Here is a 19,253-nt window from a genome sequence, read left to right on the forward strand (position 1 = left end):
GATTATTTCAAAGATAACAACAACAAATAAAGGATGCTTTCCACACAGCTCCATCATTAGCTTTAGTCTCTTCTGTTTCAACTGCATTCAGAACAAATATACTCCTGAAAGAACTTTAGTCATCCACCCATTCATCTACAACAAAATGCAGATCAACCAGTACAGCTTTAACACTTAAAATCAGCAGCAAAAAAATCCTTCACAAACACAAACACTACATCGTGTGGTTAAATTCTACAGACGCAGAGGCATTACCTGTCAGATTGTCTTCTTGTGTGTGTATCAACTAGTAATCCGTCACAGGGCAAAGTTCACAGTCCAGCCTATATCTCTGCCCGACTCAGCTGCTTTTTGGAGAAAATGAACCTTTTTACTTTGTTTTCTTGCGTGTTCAGGCCGAGCAGCTGATTCCCCTCTACTTTTTCACAGTGTGAGTGAAGTCATCTCAAAACAAACTTTCTTTCTGTCTTTCTTGTTGCTCCTCCCCTGCCCTGAGCTAAACAGCTGATTTTCTTCCTTTAACTTGAGCAAGTTCTTGTAGCTCCACCCCTCCTAGCACTCAGTGTAAGGGAGGGACAAAAAAAATCACTCCACTCCCTACTGCAGCAGTGACTCTCTACTATGATTTGTTACAGGTGTATACCTAATTGCATTTATAGCAGGGGTATTTATATAATATACAAGTCTCACAAACGTCAAGCAAATATCTCACCTCTGAGAAAGTAAAGGTTCTGAAAATAATATTTCCATTTTTAAACCATACGGCCACGACTATAAGGAAATACAGGCAGTGGCGACAAACTGATAAGGGAAACACAGGCACACTATTGTCATGAACAAAACAGTGACTCGACAAGTTAAAATTAGCCGTTTCATAGTCATGTTACGTGTGAAAGTCAGCTAAAAGAGGAAGCTGCATGTAAAATTGTGTGACATACAGAGTGCTCAAGCTTTTACTTACAACACGTTCTAACTTGTGAGTAGGTCTGATCATGAGTGCCTCTCTGAATAAAAATGTCTTCACACTGAGTCACAAGGCCGCTGCAGCACATTTACAAACTTCTCTGGCCACACCCCAACAAGTGACATCACAGCAGGTGTTCTGCATTAGGCAGAAAACACTGTTATATGGGTGCCTTTGCGTTTTTTTTTATTTTCCTGTCGATGCCTATTTAATATAAAATTTAATAACTGCAGAGATTTACAAAAGTTAAGAGTCTAAGCTAAAAGGCTATTTTCTTTAGAGTTTTTCAATTAACATCAATGGAATTAATAACACTGAAGGAAGCTTTACTTTTTTTTTACATTTCACACACACAAGTCAAACTGTATGAAGCTGTATTTGGCAGACCTCCAAATGGCTAATGCAAATACTGGGGAGCAGAGACATTCTTCAGCTATAAATAAATCTGATTTAACTTCACATCACTCCCTCTTTCAGCTACACTTTATTAGACATTACATGATTAGTAAAGTAAGACTTGATTAAAGAAAATGTCAATTTACTCAAATTTAACTTGAATTCATTAAGATGGTGGAACTCCCTCCAAATATTTTCTGTATACACAGCCATGTTAAATACTTGATTCTGATCACTTATTTGTGGCATAAACTGTTCACAATAACATAATTATGTGAAAAAAACAATATATTTTGCACTCCTCATCACAACTAGGACGCCCATATTTGGCTGATCTGCCTACTTGTACATACTGATTCCATTTTTCTTTTTTCTAGACTGTAATATTGTTGTAATAGAGTTTTTGACCACATTATAATATTAAATTCAACCCAGGATTTGTAGATTTGATCATGAATAATGTTATTTGAAGACAACTGTGATGATGTGTGTCAAATGTGAATTTGATAGTGCGAAGTGTTCATCTAAAGCTTGTAAACGGCCTTTTGGAAATCCACTCTTTACGAGCCAAAACTGACAGCAGGACCAAAGCCATCCCAGGAGACTATGCTTCAGTCTGTATTTTTATGCAGGTTGTCTGCGTTTTTCAGACTTTAAGCAGGACAGCAGGGCAGCAGATGGCATCCACAAGACTTTTCTGGTAACGCATACACACATTAAACATGGCATCGACAACATCCAACTACAAAGACGCAGACACACAGGTGGGACTCCTGGTATAGTAGGAAGCTCCATGCTGGGTGAGCTGCTGGTCAGCTACAGTCCATTTAACTGTACACACACACACACACTTGTACTTTTTGACAGTAGGACCTGTGAACACTAAGCGTGATTTACAGTTGTATGACAAATGTACATTGCATGAAAAAAAAAAAAAACACAACCTCGCCATTTCTCTCACAGCTCATTAACTCAACATCTGACCTCATCAACAACTAGACTGACAATAATCAAATTACTATGCAAGCAGAAATTTGGTGCGTGTGTGTATAAAAATTGCCAGACTGGCACTGATTTCATCATTTATACAGCAATAATAACAATATAAGCAATCAATAATAAATCACAGTTTTTAAATATTGAGCCATGGAGGAAGATCTGCTGCAACTTATAATTTGCAGGCAAGTCAATATTATAGTTTAGTAGAACCATAAAAAAAACCCTTACTCGCTTCGCCGGCGTGCCTCCATCCCATCAGGTAGGAAGAGTTTGATTGTGGACACAATGCAGCCATGAGTGACTGGAGACAGAGAGACAACCACGTCAATGCACAACACTTCAATACATTACAAAAATCAGGTCACTTATTTTGATCCTATAACAGAAAAGACTAAAAAACTAAAGATACCATTGATATGGTTATTTTGAGCCAAATTTTAAATTGATCTGATATATATCTATATATAGATATATATATAGATATATATCTATATATATATAAAAATATATATATATATAATGTAATTTTATCACAGTGTGTGGGGTTTAGTCTACGCTTTATTTTGAGTTACAGGCTGGAGTGATGATGTGACTGGACTTTTTCACAGCTTGGAGTATTTCTGGAACAGCGATGTTCACAGATTAACCTGTGATGGTAATCTCATATGAATGCAGGTTGGATGCCTGCTGGGTGTTCCAGTATGAAGTTAATAATAGTGAAGCTGAAAATCTGACCTCAATATTTGCTCTGTAGTGTGTGTGTGTGTTTGTGTGTGTGGGTAAACGCTATGTAAAATGAGCCCTAAAGCAACCTTAAGGGTAAGTCAAGTCTAATTATTTACATGGCTGGTAGAGGACGGGAAAAAAATCTGTGCTTCTCTGTGCATCTGTTTCACCTTAAACAAAAATCTACCATATGTATAAATTAGGGATGCACCGAATTTTCCGCCACCGAAAATTTTCAGCCGAAAAAAGTCCATTTTCGTTTTTTTTGGCCGAAACAGGATGTTGTTGTGATGACGCTCCAGCATGTCTTCTGTGTCTTTTCTTGCCCCATTTGAGCAGCTAACTAAAGAGATCTGCTCCTCTGATGCATCTGCAGCAGACGTTATTCTTTTAAGCAGCACTAAAGCGTCTTCTAAGCAAAGAGGTTGAGACGGACCGCGGAGTGACAACATTGAAAAGTACACTCGTAGTCCATCAGCACATGTTCACCGAGATCTGCTCGGATTCTCTGCACTTCATCGCGACAGTATTGCTCCGCATTATAAAGATCATACTCTAGTACATCCCTAGTATAAATACATATGTGCTGTGTATTTTAAGGGTTTATTGTGTGGAGAGGTACCTTTGCGTGTGTTCTCAGTGACATCTACGCCGAACTGAATGATGTCACCAGACAGGAGCTCACAAGGTGGACTCTCCTCTGAGCCACGACTCAACCTCTGGCTGTTGATGAACGTTCCATTGCTGCTTTTAGTGTCCTGCAGGTAGAACTGACACACAAAAACATGACAGGTAAGGATCACGTAACTAAAATGATCAAACAATAATCTCACAAACATAAAAGAGTCTTAGAGGTAGAACCTTTAAAAAAAAAAAAAAAAAAAAAAAAAAAGAGGAAAATGACAAAGATAAATATTAGGTCGCAGTTAGTGGAAATCAAATTTTACATCTGTCATAATACAAGAACACTCTTTTCAGGTAATAGTTCTGATTAAAACTAATGTGTAATGTATCTAATCTGCATTCGATCCTGGGCAAAATAATCTACAACTGGCAGAGGTAATAACCAGGACACCAGGGTTGGCAATTTTTTTTTCTACATTTTCCAGTACTACACCACCAATGGTTAACTTAATGTATAGACACAGATTTAATCGAGGTACATTTGTGACACACCAGGAAAAATGCTGCCAAAGAAGAATAACAAGCCGATGAGGACCTTATAAAGCTTGCAAATGAAAGTTAGCATGTCGTCTGGAAACCGTCAGATCTTATGGTTGTCCCCAGATGCTAAGGTCAACATAATTGTCTGACTGAGTTGCACTAATGTCTGTAATGTCTGGTAATGTTGAGGCAGTTACACAGAGTGCTATGTCAGTGCTGGTGTTTTCCATTGCTTTGTTGATATTGGATATATGGATATATTTAAATATATTGTAGTTTAAATATAAACACAAAGTAATAAGCAGTCATTAGTAAAGAATAATCCATCTGCCACTGACGGCAACAAGGCAACTGCAGACAACATCCAGAACTGATTCTCTGGTTTTTGTTTAAAGCTTGTGATAAAATAGCTTGTGGGTGCCAAAACATACCGTACCTTAACACTCAAAGTTGGTGTTTGTCCCTAGACTGAGATAACATTACTTTGGGGATATTGGGAACAACTCAGCAGAGCTGAATGATACACTGCCTCTCTTAACACTCCCACAACAGATGCTGAATACTTGTACACATTTGTTCCTCTGTTTACAATTAATTTTCAACTTTCTTTCCATCAACACTTTTGCCTGCACAACTAGCTGTCCAGAAATATAATTACACTGACAATACAACATTATTTCACATCTTTTAAAAGACACATACACACACACTCACACAGCTAAAATCCATGACAACACCAACAACAAACATGATGGGGAAAATACACTCAAACACCGTCATATCATCGACCGGTTCATTCAAGCAATTCGGGAAACACAGATGTCAACATAAACAGAAATTTCAGGCAGGAAACTGAACACACATAATCAACCAAAATAATGCACATACACAGATTAAGAGACCAACACCAATTTAGCAAACAAATAAATAGCTGACAGAATGCACAGAGACACAGTATATATAAAATTACAGGACACACGCTGACACACACACACACACACACACTTTGCAATCAGATCAGATCAGGATGCCTGAGGCCTGTCTGTATGTCGTTCCAGGAGTTTCATTCATCAGCTCTCAGCTCTTCATCATGACTGAAAAGCACTGTCTTACCAGTCAGACTCAGAGTGAACACTGGAGAGAGGAAGGAGGGACTGACGGAGGAAAAATGCAACACAAGACAGACAGTGAGAGCGAGAGTGAGAGAGAGAGAGAGAGAGAGAGAGAGAGATGCCGAGAATGACTGGTTCACTTCGCTGTTTATCCGACTGCAGCGTGCTACAAAAAGCTACCAATTTACAGCTCATGATAGCTGTATCCTCTCTCCCTCCATCTCACGCACGCAAATGCACATTCACACACACACAGTTAGCTCCTGTCCCCATGGTAACCTGGAGACAGGGAGGGAGGGACCTAACTATAGAGCTTTTCACCCAGCAACAACACACACACACACAATACCTCACATATGGCTCTCACACACTTATATTACAGTGGTGTATGTGTGATGCACTGAAAGCATGACATCATCGAGCTGTGAGCAGCAGAGGGCTGGTTCTGTCTAGTGAAAGTCGGGCATGTGTGGCATTTGTCTTCGACACTTCACCGCTAATAAAGTACTTTTAAACATTGTAAGTGACATGTCACACAACCACGAAGTAGTGATGAAGTGATCACAGCAATGAAACGGTGAGTAAAATGGAACTGAAGCCATGCATGGACAATAGGAACAATGTGTGAGAAAAATGCGGTCTCCCATTACTTTAAATGGGGCCCCTGCATTGGAACAGCAGGGGTTTCAATACAAACAAACTTTAACCTGTCTCACCGTAAGCCACATAAAGGTGCATTTATAAATCAAAAAACATCACAGTTTTAATCACTCCACAGGAGTGAGGCTGACCAAACAAGCCCCACAGTGACCACATTAAGAATAATTTGTAAGCTCATGAGATTCTTCTGTTTCTTAGTATTGTTATCTGTATATTTTCTTAAGTTACATTCTCAGTCAGAAGTAGGAATGTCAGAATGTTGATGCAAAAATTCTAAAAAAAACTTCGCAAAAAGTACCTGTACATGTGAAATTCAATGCCAGCACTTAAAAGTGCTGGCATTGAATTTAATCCTTTTATTAACTGTAAGTTTTGAATGAAATCACCTAAACTATACATTTACTGCATGTTTACATCCTAAAGTGCTTAGCTGTTGCACACACAATGTTAACAAAGGCTGCATTTATTCAAATTCTATTAATATTCAGAATTGTGAAAATTCTGTGGCATTACAAATTCTGCAGGAATGTATTTTGGAGACTTTCTTGTTTAAAAAGGGCTAAGGAAACTCTGTTTGGAATAAGGGGAATTTATTATTTTTTTTATTTTCATGAGTGCATCCATTTTTAAACCAATCCACACTTTCAGTTTCAGAGTTTCAGCACCAACATTCCTGCAGTACTTCCACCCACTAACAGATCACTTCTCAGGAAAACACTGCATCCCTTTATCCCTCTCTATCCTCCTCCTTTCCTCTCTTTCCTCCCTCATTAGTGTCAGCCAAGAGAACGCTGTGTAATTGTGTTTGGTTTTTAATTTGCCCTTAGCCTCCAAAAATGGTGAAAACCATCAGCTGGTAGCCAATAGGCAAGACAACCACTTAACCAGTCAGCAGGTTGACACATGACACCAGTTTGGTTGGGCAGCACACATACACACACACACAACAAGTAAGAAAGTTGCAGTCATCCAACAGACAAATTCTCACAGAATCTCTCGTAGGAGTTGCACAAGTTTGAGTATATGACTAAAAATAATTCCACCTCAGAGTAGGACAGAGAGATTTCTCCAGCTTCCTACAGTTACTTTCATCTACTGTGAGAGTGATTCTTCTTGTCCAAAACTGCACGTCAGACACACCAAGACATTTGGACCAAATATGAAAGATGATACTTGTGAATATAAAAGATTCACTTTGACCATTTGTATAGGCTTACATTTCTTTTCCTTTTCTTTCCTAGGAATAGGTCGTCCGTTTTGTACAGCATTATGATTTTACAGGGCAGGTGACATTTGAACTCAATCCAGATAAACTTTTTGATGTCAATAATTCCACGTGAAATCTTTGTGCTAATTTTGCAGCAAATGATGACCATGAAAATCATTCTCAAGTTTGAGTAAATGTTTGTGGCAATTTTGAAATAATTAGGCACAAATTTAATTCATGTGTTCTCGAGAACTAAACAGACACACAGACAATATCTAGTTACATAAAATATCTAGTTGTGGTATGCATTTCTTAGAACTCACTCAACTTAGACTTAAATCTAACCACCATCACGACCGTGAGTAAATATCTTAGAAGTCAGACATCCTTCATTTCCACATCAACTAAAACAGAGATATTTTTCTCATTATTTATCCACCTACTAGGACATAAGGACAGCTCTGCAGCCCACATACTGAGCTCAGTTGATTTCCCTTTGTTAGGAAATACTTTACAAAAAGCAGGACCAAGAAATGAATTATAACTTAATGTTCAATTGCAAAACCGAAGTCACTTCATGGCATACCTACTCATCTGCATGCGATTTTAGGTCCTTTGTTGATAATCTGATGAGCTACACTTGTTACATACTTTGCTTCTCTGGTTGGTTGTATGTCTATCCAAATATATCTAGAAGGAGGTTATTCTGTGTCTCCTGGTACTGCCGCTTAGAAATCCAAGTTGAATCCAGAGGGACCAGACTACTACTTTGTAGAGAACAGAAAAAGAATTAGGATTTCAAGTGCTAGCAATTACAAAAAGAGACACGAACAAAGGATTTATATGTAAATGTGTAAGGGCTGAAGTGTTGATATGGTACAAATAATATTGTACTAGAATGTAAAGTGAGTTGTACAGTTTGTTACTGTACAGATCAATGAGCACATAACAGTCAGAGGTCACAACCCAGATGTCAAGTGTAAGGTCAAATACTCAACAAAGAGGAAGCTGTTAATAATTACTGACAGCAAAGCCATGAAAAGGCTGCATGTTGAGGGTGGATGTTGAGTGATTGGTCACACCACAGGACTGGCAATGAGGCATGAGATTTTCTCCATATTTTATTAATGAATGTCACACTGAAGGAAGTGAGTCATAACCGATATGTTCAATCTGCTGTATTACCAGTGTTGTTGAGCAGAGAGCGAGTGAGTAACTAAATGATTTCCTGTGTAGGGTTTGAATGATTATGAGCTTTCACTTACAGGTCTCTGTTCGTAAAAGTTTTCTGTGACTGTGCAACTACAGATATCCTGATTCAAATCCAATATTTACTTAAATGTTGATTAAATACCACTACATTGCTGACTAAGCCTAAATAATTTGACACACCTATTTTGTCAAGTGTACACATACTGTTGAAAAAAAAAGCACATTCATTCCACTCAAAACAATAGATGTACAATAGATCCAGTGATGGCCCTGACAAGCCTGAATTATTTTTGCAATCCAGAAATGGGCAAAGCACAGTAAAGAAAGGACTCATTTTTAATCTGCAATTGCAAGAATCTCTGAAGAAACCAGTCAAAGCAGCACTTGAAATTATCCATAACGTGTGTCAGATGACTGTTAAAATCTTGCTCAGTCAGAGAGACAGACAAGTCTCAGAGTCAACTTGGGATGTTTCTCTGACTTGTAAACCTGGCAGAGCAATAGCAGGTCACAAAGCATGTCTGTAGATGGAGAGAGCTGGAGAGCGTTTGTTGGTTTGACTGTGTGTCTGTACAGAGAGCCAGCTGACAGAAGCCTTGGACTCTTGCCATCATTACCAAAAAAAGGCTGTTTGCTGCTACTGAGGAACGGTAAGAGCTTTTAATCAGGGAGTATATTCCTGCCGCAGAGTGTGTGCGTTTCCTTGAAAGGTGTTCGCTTGTGCATGTGTGTTCTGGCTTCAGATACCTGGTCACATTAGAGGCCTACAAAATACACTTGATTATAATGTCAAAATGGATTACCTATTGTTGAAAATAGGTCATCTTTAACTGGCCAATAAAACAACAGAAAATTTAATCATTGACCGTTTTCATAATTAATCTAACAATGTAAAAGTTCAGTTATCATATTCTTAAATTTGAGGTTTTAACATGCTTTCACACAGGTTTCAGTATAAAGCCACACTAAAGACTCTGTGTTTATCAAACATGTTCACCTAAACTGCTGCTTCTGCCATTGTTCAGCAGCAAAACATCTTTAAAACTTGTGTGTGTGTGCGCACGATATGCATGTTACAGACATGAGTAGGATTAGAGGATCGGTTAGAGGGTCTAAACATCGGTTTCGATATATTTTCGGCTACCTGCCCAGCGCTACGTAATGCCCTACCCCGTTTAGCTTAGAGACCTAACGGCTGCACCCAAATGCACTGTCATTCTGTCTCCATGCATTTCCACAGCAAAGTGTAGAATAAAGATGCAACAGAGCCACAACCATAGGCTGTGGGGATGCAGCTATCAATTGACCAGGTTTGGACAAATAAAACTAGATATCTATCACAACCTTGAACATTAATGATTTCTGCTGAAAATTTCTAAGAATAAGCTCATGAGGGTGGACCATGTCAACAGCAACCTCCTTCCTGTGCAAGGAAGTGTTGAAAAGTGGAAGACTGGTTACATCATCAGGCAGTAGAGCCGACTGGCTCACCTGTCAAGTGGAGTTTATTTTGCTCAACAGCACCGGATAAACTGTTTGCTCCTCTGACCTTTAATAACAATCTTCATACAAACCTAAATAATGCTCAGCTCTAGTTGGAATGTTAATCTTTTCTGTGCTTCCTTGAAAATAAACAAAATATGTATTAATAGAGCTGGTGTAGAATGGGGTGGTGTAAGAAACACAAATAGTATATGGGCTTTTACACATATAGCACAAGCATATCTTCTGATGGCCTGCATCACATTCCAACAAGTTATGAATACTACCTCAAGCTCGGCAGATTTAAGTTTCAGGTTCAAAATTGTTAAAGCTGATGCTACAAGTCAAGCTCACCAAACACTGACAAGAAACATAAGACTGCTGCATTCTTTGGTTTCTAAATGAAAAATATTTCTTAATGAAATGGTTAACAGATGTATCAAACATAGTGTGTGTTCACAACCCTAAGCTGTTAGAAGACCTTTCTAGCATCTCATTTTCAGTCAGTATAGGGTCATGGTTCACTCACTGCAACATAAAGCTTTGCACTTCTATTAAATCAGCATGGCTAGAAACTGAGACAAACTTAAGCATGATGCTGCAGTCCCTCTCTTTTTCACTAATACTGCTACTGAACCTGTATAGTAACATATCTGAAAAACATCCATGTTTAACTGTTAACATCTGACTTTTGACAACTTCACTGCAAGTGAAGTCAAAAAGGAAAACCTAACATGTAACTGTAAACAAATAAAATGGACATTTGGAATAGCTTCTCGATTTTTACTCAACGGTAACACACTGTGGCGTCATGCTGCAGCGGTGCCATCATTAAACACATGTACAATGCCAAAGCAGAGCTTGCCAGGGTGCCTTTCATAGCAACAGTGTCTTATTCCTTCACACACACTCACATATAAAGAGTGATGGAGAGCTGTGGCCTGTCTGTGTAGCAACATTCCTGTGCTGTGCTGGTATTCATACTGTGGCCATTACCATGCCGTGGAATACTGATATCAGACAACAGCTCAGCTCTGCTGTCAACACTGCTCTCCTACAGCTGCCTGGTTGACGGACACTCTCTTCTATTTCAGAAGATGTATGGACCTACCTGGGGCCTACAGCAAACTGATGAGTCATGTTCTGAAGGTAGCCCATGTCCTCATTTTAACCTCAACTAGACCATCAATAATAAAGGAATTATTCTAACCTAACATAGTTACAACTCCAGGGATAAGGAATTAAGCTAACAAGGAAGTGCCAAAAACTGCAGTTCCTTGAACTACTATTACAGGGTGGCCCCAAAAAGCATGTCATGCTAGAATGAGCAAGTTTAGAGCAAAAATTAACAGCCACTGTGGTAAACAGTTTAGGTTTCTTTTGATGATTTTGTTCAAATATATAGGAGATGAAATGTTATAATAATATTTAGTATTGAAGTGATGCACGACAGCCGAAGTTTTTGAATATATACCAAGTACAGTACATACCATGGAACCTTTATAAAGTATACAAACATGATGAGTCTAAAATAACAGGATAGGTTTTCATCTGGATATCCCCTCTGTGGTACCCAGCACAGGTTTCTACTTGCTAACTGGTATTTACACCTGTGTAAATCGGAGAGTTCAAGCTGGTACAGCTTTTAAACCAATCATTTATAGTTTAATTTCCGTCTGGGTATTTCTTGCATTCTTTTCTCATCTCAGCTCTAAATCCTGCATACTGAACTGCCCAAACATGACGATGGCCAGGAGGATAGTTGTGCAGATTCTGATGTGAAGCACTGCCACTGCACAAGGGCACACAGACTGCCAGCAGGAAAACATGCCGGGTAAGACAAATTTAGCCCAACATAGCCCTGCACTGCTCCTGCTATGACTGCATGATACTAATGCAGCAATATGGGCACTTACTAAAGAACGATCTGCCAGTATAAATAAACTTGTGGGGGTCATCTACATTTGATTGGCAGCTTAAATTATCTGTTAAGAGAGTCATTAGAATTGAGCACATAGTTCAGGAGGATAAACCCAGTCTGATCAGGTCAACTGGCACGTGTTGAGGTTCAGTGTACACTCATCCACCAGATGAATGAATACTAGCTGGCTGGATAGCTAAGTGATGGAGCTGTATTACAGAGATCTCCACTAAGAGTCCTAAATCTGGTCTAATCTGTTACATATCTGCATGTGCGTCCAACTGACAGACTGTGCAGTGGTTTTTGAGTGGCTCACCAACACACAGGTTAGTTAGATGATGGTTACTGCCATCCACACAACAGTCCTTCCACTAATACGCATTCAAATTAAAAGGTTCTACAGGTTTACTTTATTTTGCTAAAACTATAACATGACAACATTCTTAATGATTTTATTAATCACAACAAACAGTCATACATGTTTGTGTGGCAACTTTGATAAAGGAGATTTTGGTATTTTATGTTTCCAAATTGAAAAATCTATCCACAACATGCTGTCCTGGTAACCTCTATGCACTGATTATGGACTTACTTAGGGGAAAATGTGGGTGGGATCGCCCTTGCAGAGGAGTTGCCAAATGGAAACAGTGGTGGCACAGACTTACAAGCTAGCCACAAAGTAACGCTAATCCACACTATGAGGATCGAGTAGACTGAGCTGGCACAGTCTACTCGGTATGTCCACACTTATACTGTCCATCCGACAGCCTTTCAAGTACACACAATTTTCTTTTTATGTGTCACATCACTGCACTCCTGAAGCTTAAGACAACCTGCACAACATACACAACATACACTTTACCACTGTGGGGGTGACCATTACATTATTAGAAACAAAACATATCTAACATTTACAATACAATTTTTGGGCAGCAGAATGATTATCTATCTTATCATGGATTTAGCTATGAGAGCAATAATAAGCAGAAAGAACTATTAATGGAATATGTGCGCTGCCGGAGTCTGACAAAAATACAACAACAAAAATGTAATCACAATGTCTGATCACATACTCAGTCTATGTACAATTATGGAGGAAGGAAGGATTATGAAACCAAATGACACAGCACTCACATCTTATCTGACAATTGCACTGAACTGACTGCTCCTCTCACTTAACAGCAGGATGCCCAAATGGCTGGATCTGTGATCCTCTAGCAATGCAGTTCCCAAACCGCAGTCCCAGGGCCTTTAGGGTTAAGAAAGAAGCAGCTGGGTCTGGTCTGACCTTCCCATAATGGCTGCTGCTTAAATACACACTTAATCATTTTCTCTAAGAGCCCCTCAGATATTCATCTCAATGTCAGTAAGATCATCTTTTCATAAGAGTTGTGTAAAGGTGTCAAAAGCTTGTAACATCAGCAAGCTATAGTACATAGTGTTAAAGGTCTAAATCATTTCACTTGGGCTGCAAAACAATAAAACTGACACAAATGTCAGCAACCCCCAAAGCTAAACAGTGACGCAGATGTGGAAATATCAAAATCCCTAAGTCTCCTTGTGGCCTCTAGAGACTGGGTCCAAAAACAAGTCAATCCCTATATCCTCTTCTTTGTGACAACTGCACGGTGGATGACATTATATAAAGACTTAAAATTGTGCACAATTTAGGACAAGACCACGCTGATTGACAGGCAGGTGCAGACAGCACAAGCTTCCTGCTGTTCCACCTCATTGCAACAGTCCTCCCACAGAGAATCTAAACGACTCTTCAGAAATCTATGGTTGACGTCACAGATGCTTCTTAGCCTTTATATACAATGTATGACTCTTGGAAGTGATTACATTTTGCTGCTAAACCCTCAGATTCAAACTGCTGGGATCCCAGTTGAACGTCCACAAGGTCTGTCATGTATAGCCCCATAAATATCAATATTGAAGTAATAAATGAGGCAAGTGATTGGTTCATCAATCACAGGATGCAACCAATACAATACACCTGTTTCTATCCACTGCACATATAGATGGAGTGCCAGTAAAAAGTGATAAGGACCGAAACCCATCTGAAACATAAGAGTTTAAATATGTACATTACAACAGTTTCATTCACATTTTAACTGCAGAGTGATATTCTGATTCACACCAGTGACTAAACAAATGTAAAACAAACTTTCATCACATACACTGAGCAGGTTTTTACAGCAATGGGAAACTTTTTTTAACCAGACTCATGTGACAATGTTCTTTATGCAAGAGGAACCTACAGTTATGAGGTATTGGTTAGGCAAGTGAGGTTTATCAGCTTAAATTCAGCCTATGTATGAGTAACTGTTTGCAAGATGAAGTCAAAACTTAACCAGCAGTAGCATGCCAAGACATGGACTCAGAAAAACCTGAAAAGATGCCCTATGATATCTCACACTTCCTGTGAATTGTTATTAACCATAGATCCATTAGCAGATCCGATCATGGCGGACTGGTAGCACTGCAGAAGCCTTTTTTGTCTCAACAACAGTCACCTAGCTCAAAATGACTCAAGACCTAAAACCTTGTATTCTCTACCAATAGCTGCTGACCTATTGTCTAACATTTTTGCAATGTGACCATTTGTTTTAGTTGTGAAATTATAACTTTTAAGTCATTCTGAAGGGAGCCATCTTGTATTTGGATCAATGAAGCATCTACTGTGTTTCATGTCTTCAGCACTGCAAACTGTTTAGAGCCAGTCAATGACCAGTTTCATTACACTGAGATTCACATACCAACAGAGCCTTTTGAGCCATGAAAAAAAACTAATAAGGCAATAACTTAAAATAACTAATCCCATTTCAATACATCCTAAGTGCCAGCAAATCAGTGTGTGTGTGTGTGCATTTGGTCAATAAGTGTGTGTGTTTATCCTAAAGAGAGGAAAGGATGACGCTACTGGTGTCATTATAAATAGCTTATGCTGTGTGCACACAGACACACATACTAACACACGCACACAGAGTATTTCAAAGTCCCTGCATGCCACATAACTGGGTAATCCCATGGCTGTCTCAGCCTGTTCAACCTGTTCTACAGGGAAACTACAGACACACAACAACAGATGCTACAACACACAGATTTGATCTATCTGCTTTAGATTTCAGACCTGTGGATTTTAAAGAAATAACAGTTTGGTTCTTTAGAAAAAGGATTAAGTCCAAAGCTAGACTGGGCTGGACTGGGGCCTTCAATCAATAAGGAGCTGCATTTAATTTAGTGGAATCCAGAAGTAACAAGCTACAATTTACAGAAAATATAAAAGGATTTAAAAAAATGGAAAACGTTATCACGCTTTGTGAGATGAAACGCTACAGATAGAGAAGTCATGATTTATAACACAAAACAACAATAGGAAGGTAAAAGCAAAAGCTAGAATCATGACTTCAAAGTTCTTATATACCTTAACATAGTTAGGATGGATTTTCACAGCAGAATTACACAAAAACCCTATGAGAAGGCAGTCAACCTAACAGGGTTTCAACCTAAACTTTCCAGGCAGAACAGACACGTTTAAATCTAAAGATTGTTTAAACTGTTTAATGGTTTCCTGACTTGAGGAACACAATATACAACCTTCCACCCACTGGGAACTCCTATACTCAACTGGGACAAGGCATCACCTTCCCAGAAGAGAACTGGATAGTCAAAAGGAGGCAACATTAATTTTGGTGTCTTCCGCCAAGCAACAAACTGAATCTGTACAGATGTCACCACCTCACACAAGGAAAAAGCTTTCCAGTGTGTTTTGTTGAAACACTGCTGGAAGTTTGAATTTATCAGTGAGGAAAGGGTCCGTGAGATTATTGAAGAGACTGGTTTGTTTGAGATTTTCATGTGTAATCCTGTTTTTGTTTGTTTAAAAAAAATAAAAAGTAAACATTAAAATACTCAGTAGAACAGCTGATGTCTTAGAGGGAAGCAGGTGTTTAGGGCGAACTGCAGAGATGAAATGTCTCCATTGTCTCTTACCTTGCCCGTCTTGTGGTCGAACCATACAAGGGCATGATTCCTAGACAGAACCTTGCAGTCAAAAGTGGCATTGTTCTGGGCCGGGCGGCACCGAGCCACCGACCTGCCAATCTTGACTGGCTCATCCAGGTACACATGCCGCTCCTGGAATGGGTGCGAGTTGGGTCGGCAGGCGAACACAGCCAGCGCTGAAGGCATTGATTTTGGCTTGAGTGTGTTACTCCAACCAGACACGAGGGACAAGTTTTCTTGATCCAGAGTGGCAGGCTTCTGTACAATCCCCAATGAATAATCTATAATATCTGTGGCCTATGTGTAGGCAGAGTAGTTAGTCCTCTAATCCTCTAGGCACTAACTAATAAACATTGTCCACTGCACATAGCCTGGGCTTTAGCACTTGCCCACTTTGATTCAAAAAGACTTTCCTATGTTTGAAAAAAAGGGAAAAAAAGGAAACCAACAGGTATAAAAAAGACAAGACATTCCCTGCACTGACTGTCCACCAAACCTACATAACGACACTTATATCCGACAGCAGGCACTATGTAGAGACCAAGGTGCCATGTGTCAAGACATACATGACTGAGTATAGCACTGACAGTCCTGCAAACAGCCCCCCACGTCCATCAAACTATTCCAGCACTGAAGCAGGCGTTAGCTACCAGAATGGATCTTTAGCCTCACAAAACAGCAGCAGCTGACCTTAATATAACTGGTTAGTCCAGCAAACCATCCATTTATTGTTTATCAGGAACAGATAATCAATTCATTGCGCGCGTTTGAGCTGTATCTTGTCTTGAGCAGGCTGCCAACACACACCCCAGAACGCAGCACTCCAGTCGTGTTTACACGCGTTTGTCGTTTAGTGAAGTGTCATCTATGATAATAATTTTATTTACAATCTGTGATATCTGAGTGACCTTGTTACCCTGATACAGGGAACCTTAGCTAGCTACCTACCGTTACCACTCCCTCTAGAGAACACCTACAACACCGCCTAGCAAGAATGCCAGGAACACCCCTGAGTTATAAAGCATTGACGGTCAACCAAGGCTCGCCAACAGTTCAGTGCCCACTCTTCGTCTGAATTACAACGACGTTTCAACACACTCCGCTGCGATGAACTGGGGATTAGCAGGTCGTCTTGTGCAACTAAAATGCTAATTGGCTAGCTCGCTAGTGGACAGGCGAAGCGCTAACTCTCGGCGAACGTTTTCTGGCGTTGTACCAGCAAGCTAGGCTAGGCTAATGAGTGCTGGCAAAGTTATCATTCAGGTCTCCAGATGTTTTCTTCCCACCTTTCTCAACCAGTTCGCCTACTGAATGGAAACGATATGCCATCCCTGTCCCTTAGAGCAAACAGAAGCAGCAAGCTAGTGCGTCTTTTTGCTACTACGGAGTCCTGCAAGCGAGCGTTAGCATGAAGGTGAGCTATCTAGCAGCTAGCCGGCTAACTGACAGTCAGGGTAGAAACAGACGCGGAAAAACCATGGGAGTTTCTTGACTGCGGGTCCTCATGCATCACACCGGCCCGATTATCTTCCAGAAAAAGTCTCGGTAAAGGCCACAAGTAACGCTGTCCCCGTCTGTCACAGTCCAGCTTCTGTTTGCCGTGGTGGTTTGGCGTTATAACTGCCGCCTTCCTGCAGTTTTCTGGAAGGAATCTAGAAGAAGTTGTCCTCCTCCTCCGCAAGTCCCAGCCGCCATACTGTAACTAGAGAGCAGACAGGCGTGGTGCGTTCACTGCCCGAGTCACATCAACTCCGCTCACCGCTGAGCCCAGTAAATCAACCCTCTCTGGGAAAACGGAAATATGACTAGATTTACAAAGACTAAATTATATAGCTTAATATATATTAATCGATTTTGATCATGGATTTTATTAGCTTGTTTAATATTTAAAAATGTCGGACTGTCATAATGCAGTAGTTTGTTTTCGAATAAAATGTGATATTTGCAAAATAAGGGGAACATACAACTGATATGGAATTCATATTTCCAATATTTAATCAGAATTAAAACAAAATTGTGAATGTATCGTCACTGAGATACATAACATTACAAATGACCCACTTATTAACAATATTTGTTTTCTGCAAAAGGCTCTACACGTCTCTTTTCAGTGAACCACCAACAATCACTAACATGTGATAGATAAGAATACTAAATGCCAGTTTCCACAGAAGGTTCTATCCAGGTCTCTAGTGACTGGGGCAGCAGGGTGGAGTGGGGTTGGGGTGAGAGGGGATCAAATTCTGCTTATGGCTCCAGAAGTGTCCCTGCTGATGTGTTCTGGCAAACTGACAGCTGAGACTGAATCAATGCTGGATGAGACAAACAGCTAAGAACACCAGAAGACATCCATGCTGCTCATTGTGTGCAATTCAGTTTGTTATTTAAAAGAGATGTCACTGAAATGTTCATGCCTTTTTGTTTTCTTATTTAAAAAAAGCAGTCGTTAATGGGGTTTTGTTGTCAGTCATATATTGACATGCAGCAAAATAACGAATACAATCAATAAGTCTTTTTAAAATTACGACTGTTTCTTTTGATTTCTTTTGATTCTCTTTCTGTTGGTTAATGAATGAATCAAAAGGTGCAGCGGTGCCCTCGGAGTTGTGTCTGAGGCTGCAGATAAAAGCTGGAGGTCAGACAGGTCTGAGGATTGATGCAGGGTTCACTGAGGATCAGACTGATCTGCTCCAAAAGAAGAGAAGGATTAACACAGACAAATCAAGTCACCTGGAATACAGTCCCTGTTCCTGGTCCAGATCTTTATCACGGTGCTGTGCAGATCCTGCTGGTCCTCAACAGTGTGGCCCTGCCCATGCAGCCCTCCTGCAGAGTGAGCAGAGGACCAGCTGTCACTGCACTAACAGTCCGACTATTATTTGAGATTTAACAGCTTCTCACTGTTTAGCTTCTTAGCCCGGTTTGACATCACTGTGACCAACAAAGGATACAAAGCACTGATGATGAGCTCTATAAGAACCTACAAACAGTGATGGTTTGTACTTTGTTGCCCGAATAACTCACATTTCTTCAAAAATAGATACAAACGTATTTAAATGTAATGTATAGAAGTAGTTATATTACATTTTAGTTGTAGTGATACAATTTAAGTTGAATTTACCAAACTTTCTGTAGTTGTGAGTCAAGAGAAGCACATCCCTGTGCTGTTTGCTATCGAACCCCTTTGTTCCAGCCATCTGCTTGCTCAGTGATGGAGCTATTAAAGGATTTACATAAAGCTGATTTACAGGCCAAATCTTGCTCTCAGTGAAGAAGTGATTCATTCAAACATGTTAATTGTACTCTGTGTGCTGGATGACCCAGCAGAGCAGAATGAAGGAGCTGCCAGCATCAGATGCTAAGACTGTCTTCCAATGTTATTTGAATGTCAATGAGAAA

General features: G+C 39.8%; 1 protein-coding gene across 11 annotated transcripts in view; it reads right to left on the reverse strand.

Annotated features, from left to right (window-relative positions):
• slmapa (sarcolemma associated protein a) overlaps nt 1-17,574 on the reverse strand; it is a 40,482-nt gene extending 22,908 nt beyond the window's left edge. For 7 of the 11 annotated variants that reach the window (XM_028405167.1, XM_028405170.1, XM_028405162.1 and 4 more), the window contains exons 1-3: nt 15,843-17,574; nt 3,708-3,855; nt 2,588-2,660 (exon numbers count right to left, since the gene is read on the reverse strand). In XM_028405167.1, coding sequence (XP_028260968.1) covers nt 2,588-2,660; nt 3,708-3,855; nt 15,843-16,040 — 419 coding nt within the window. In that variant the 5' untranslated portion in view covers nt 16,041-17,574. Of the gene's footprint in view, nt 1-255; nt 518-961; nt 1,018-2,587; nt 2,661-3,707; nt 3,856-15,842 lie in introns of those variants that run through there. The other 4 variants (XM_028405166.1, XM_028405165.1, XM_028405169.1 and 1 more) reach the window with 3 other exon arrangements.
• Between the last annotated feature and the right edge of the window lie 1,679 nt (nt 17,575-19,253).

This window comes from Parambassis ranga, chromosome 5, assembly GCF_900634625.1.
Source record: "Parambassis ranga chromosome 5, fParRan2.1, whole genome shotgun sequence".
NCBI classification, from domain to species: Eukaryota; Metazoa; Chordata; class Actinopteri; family Ambassidae; genus Parambassis; species Parambassis ranga.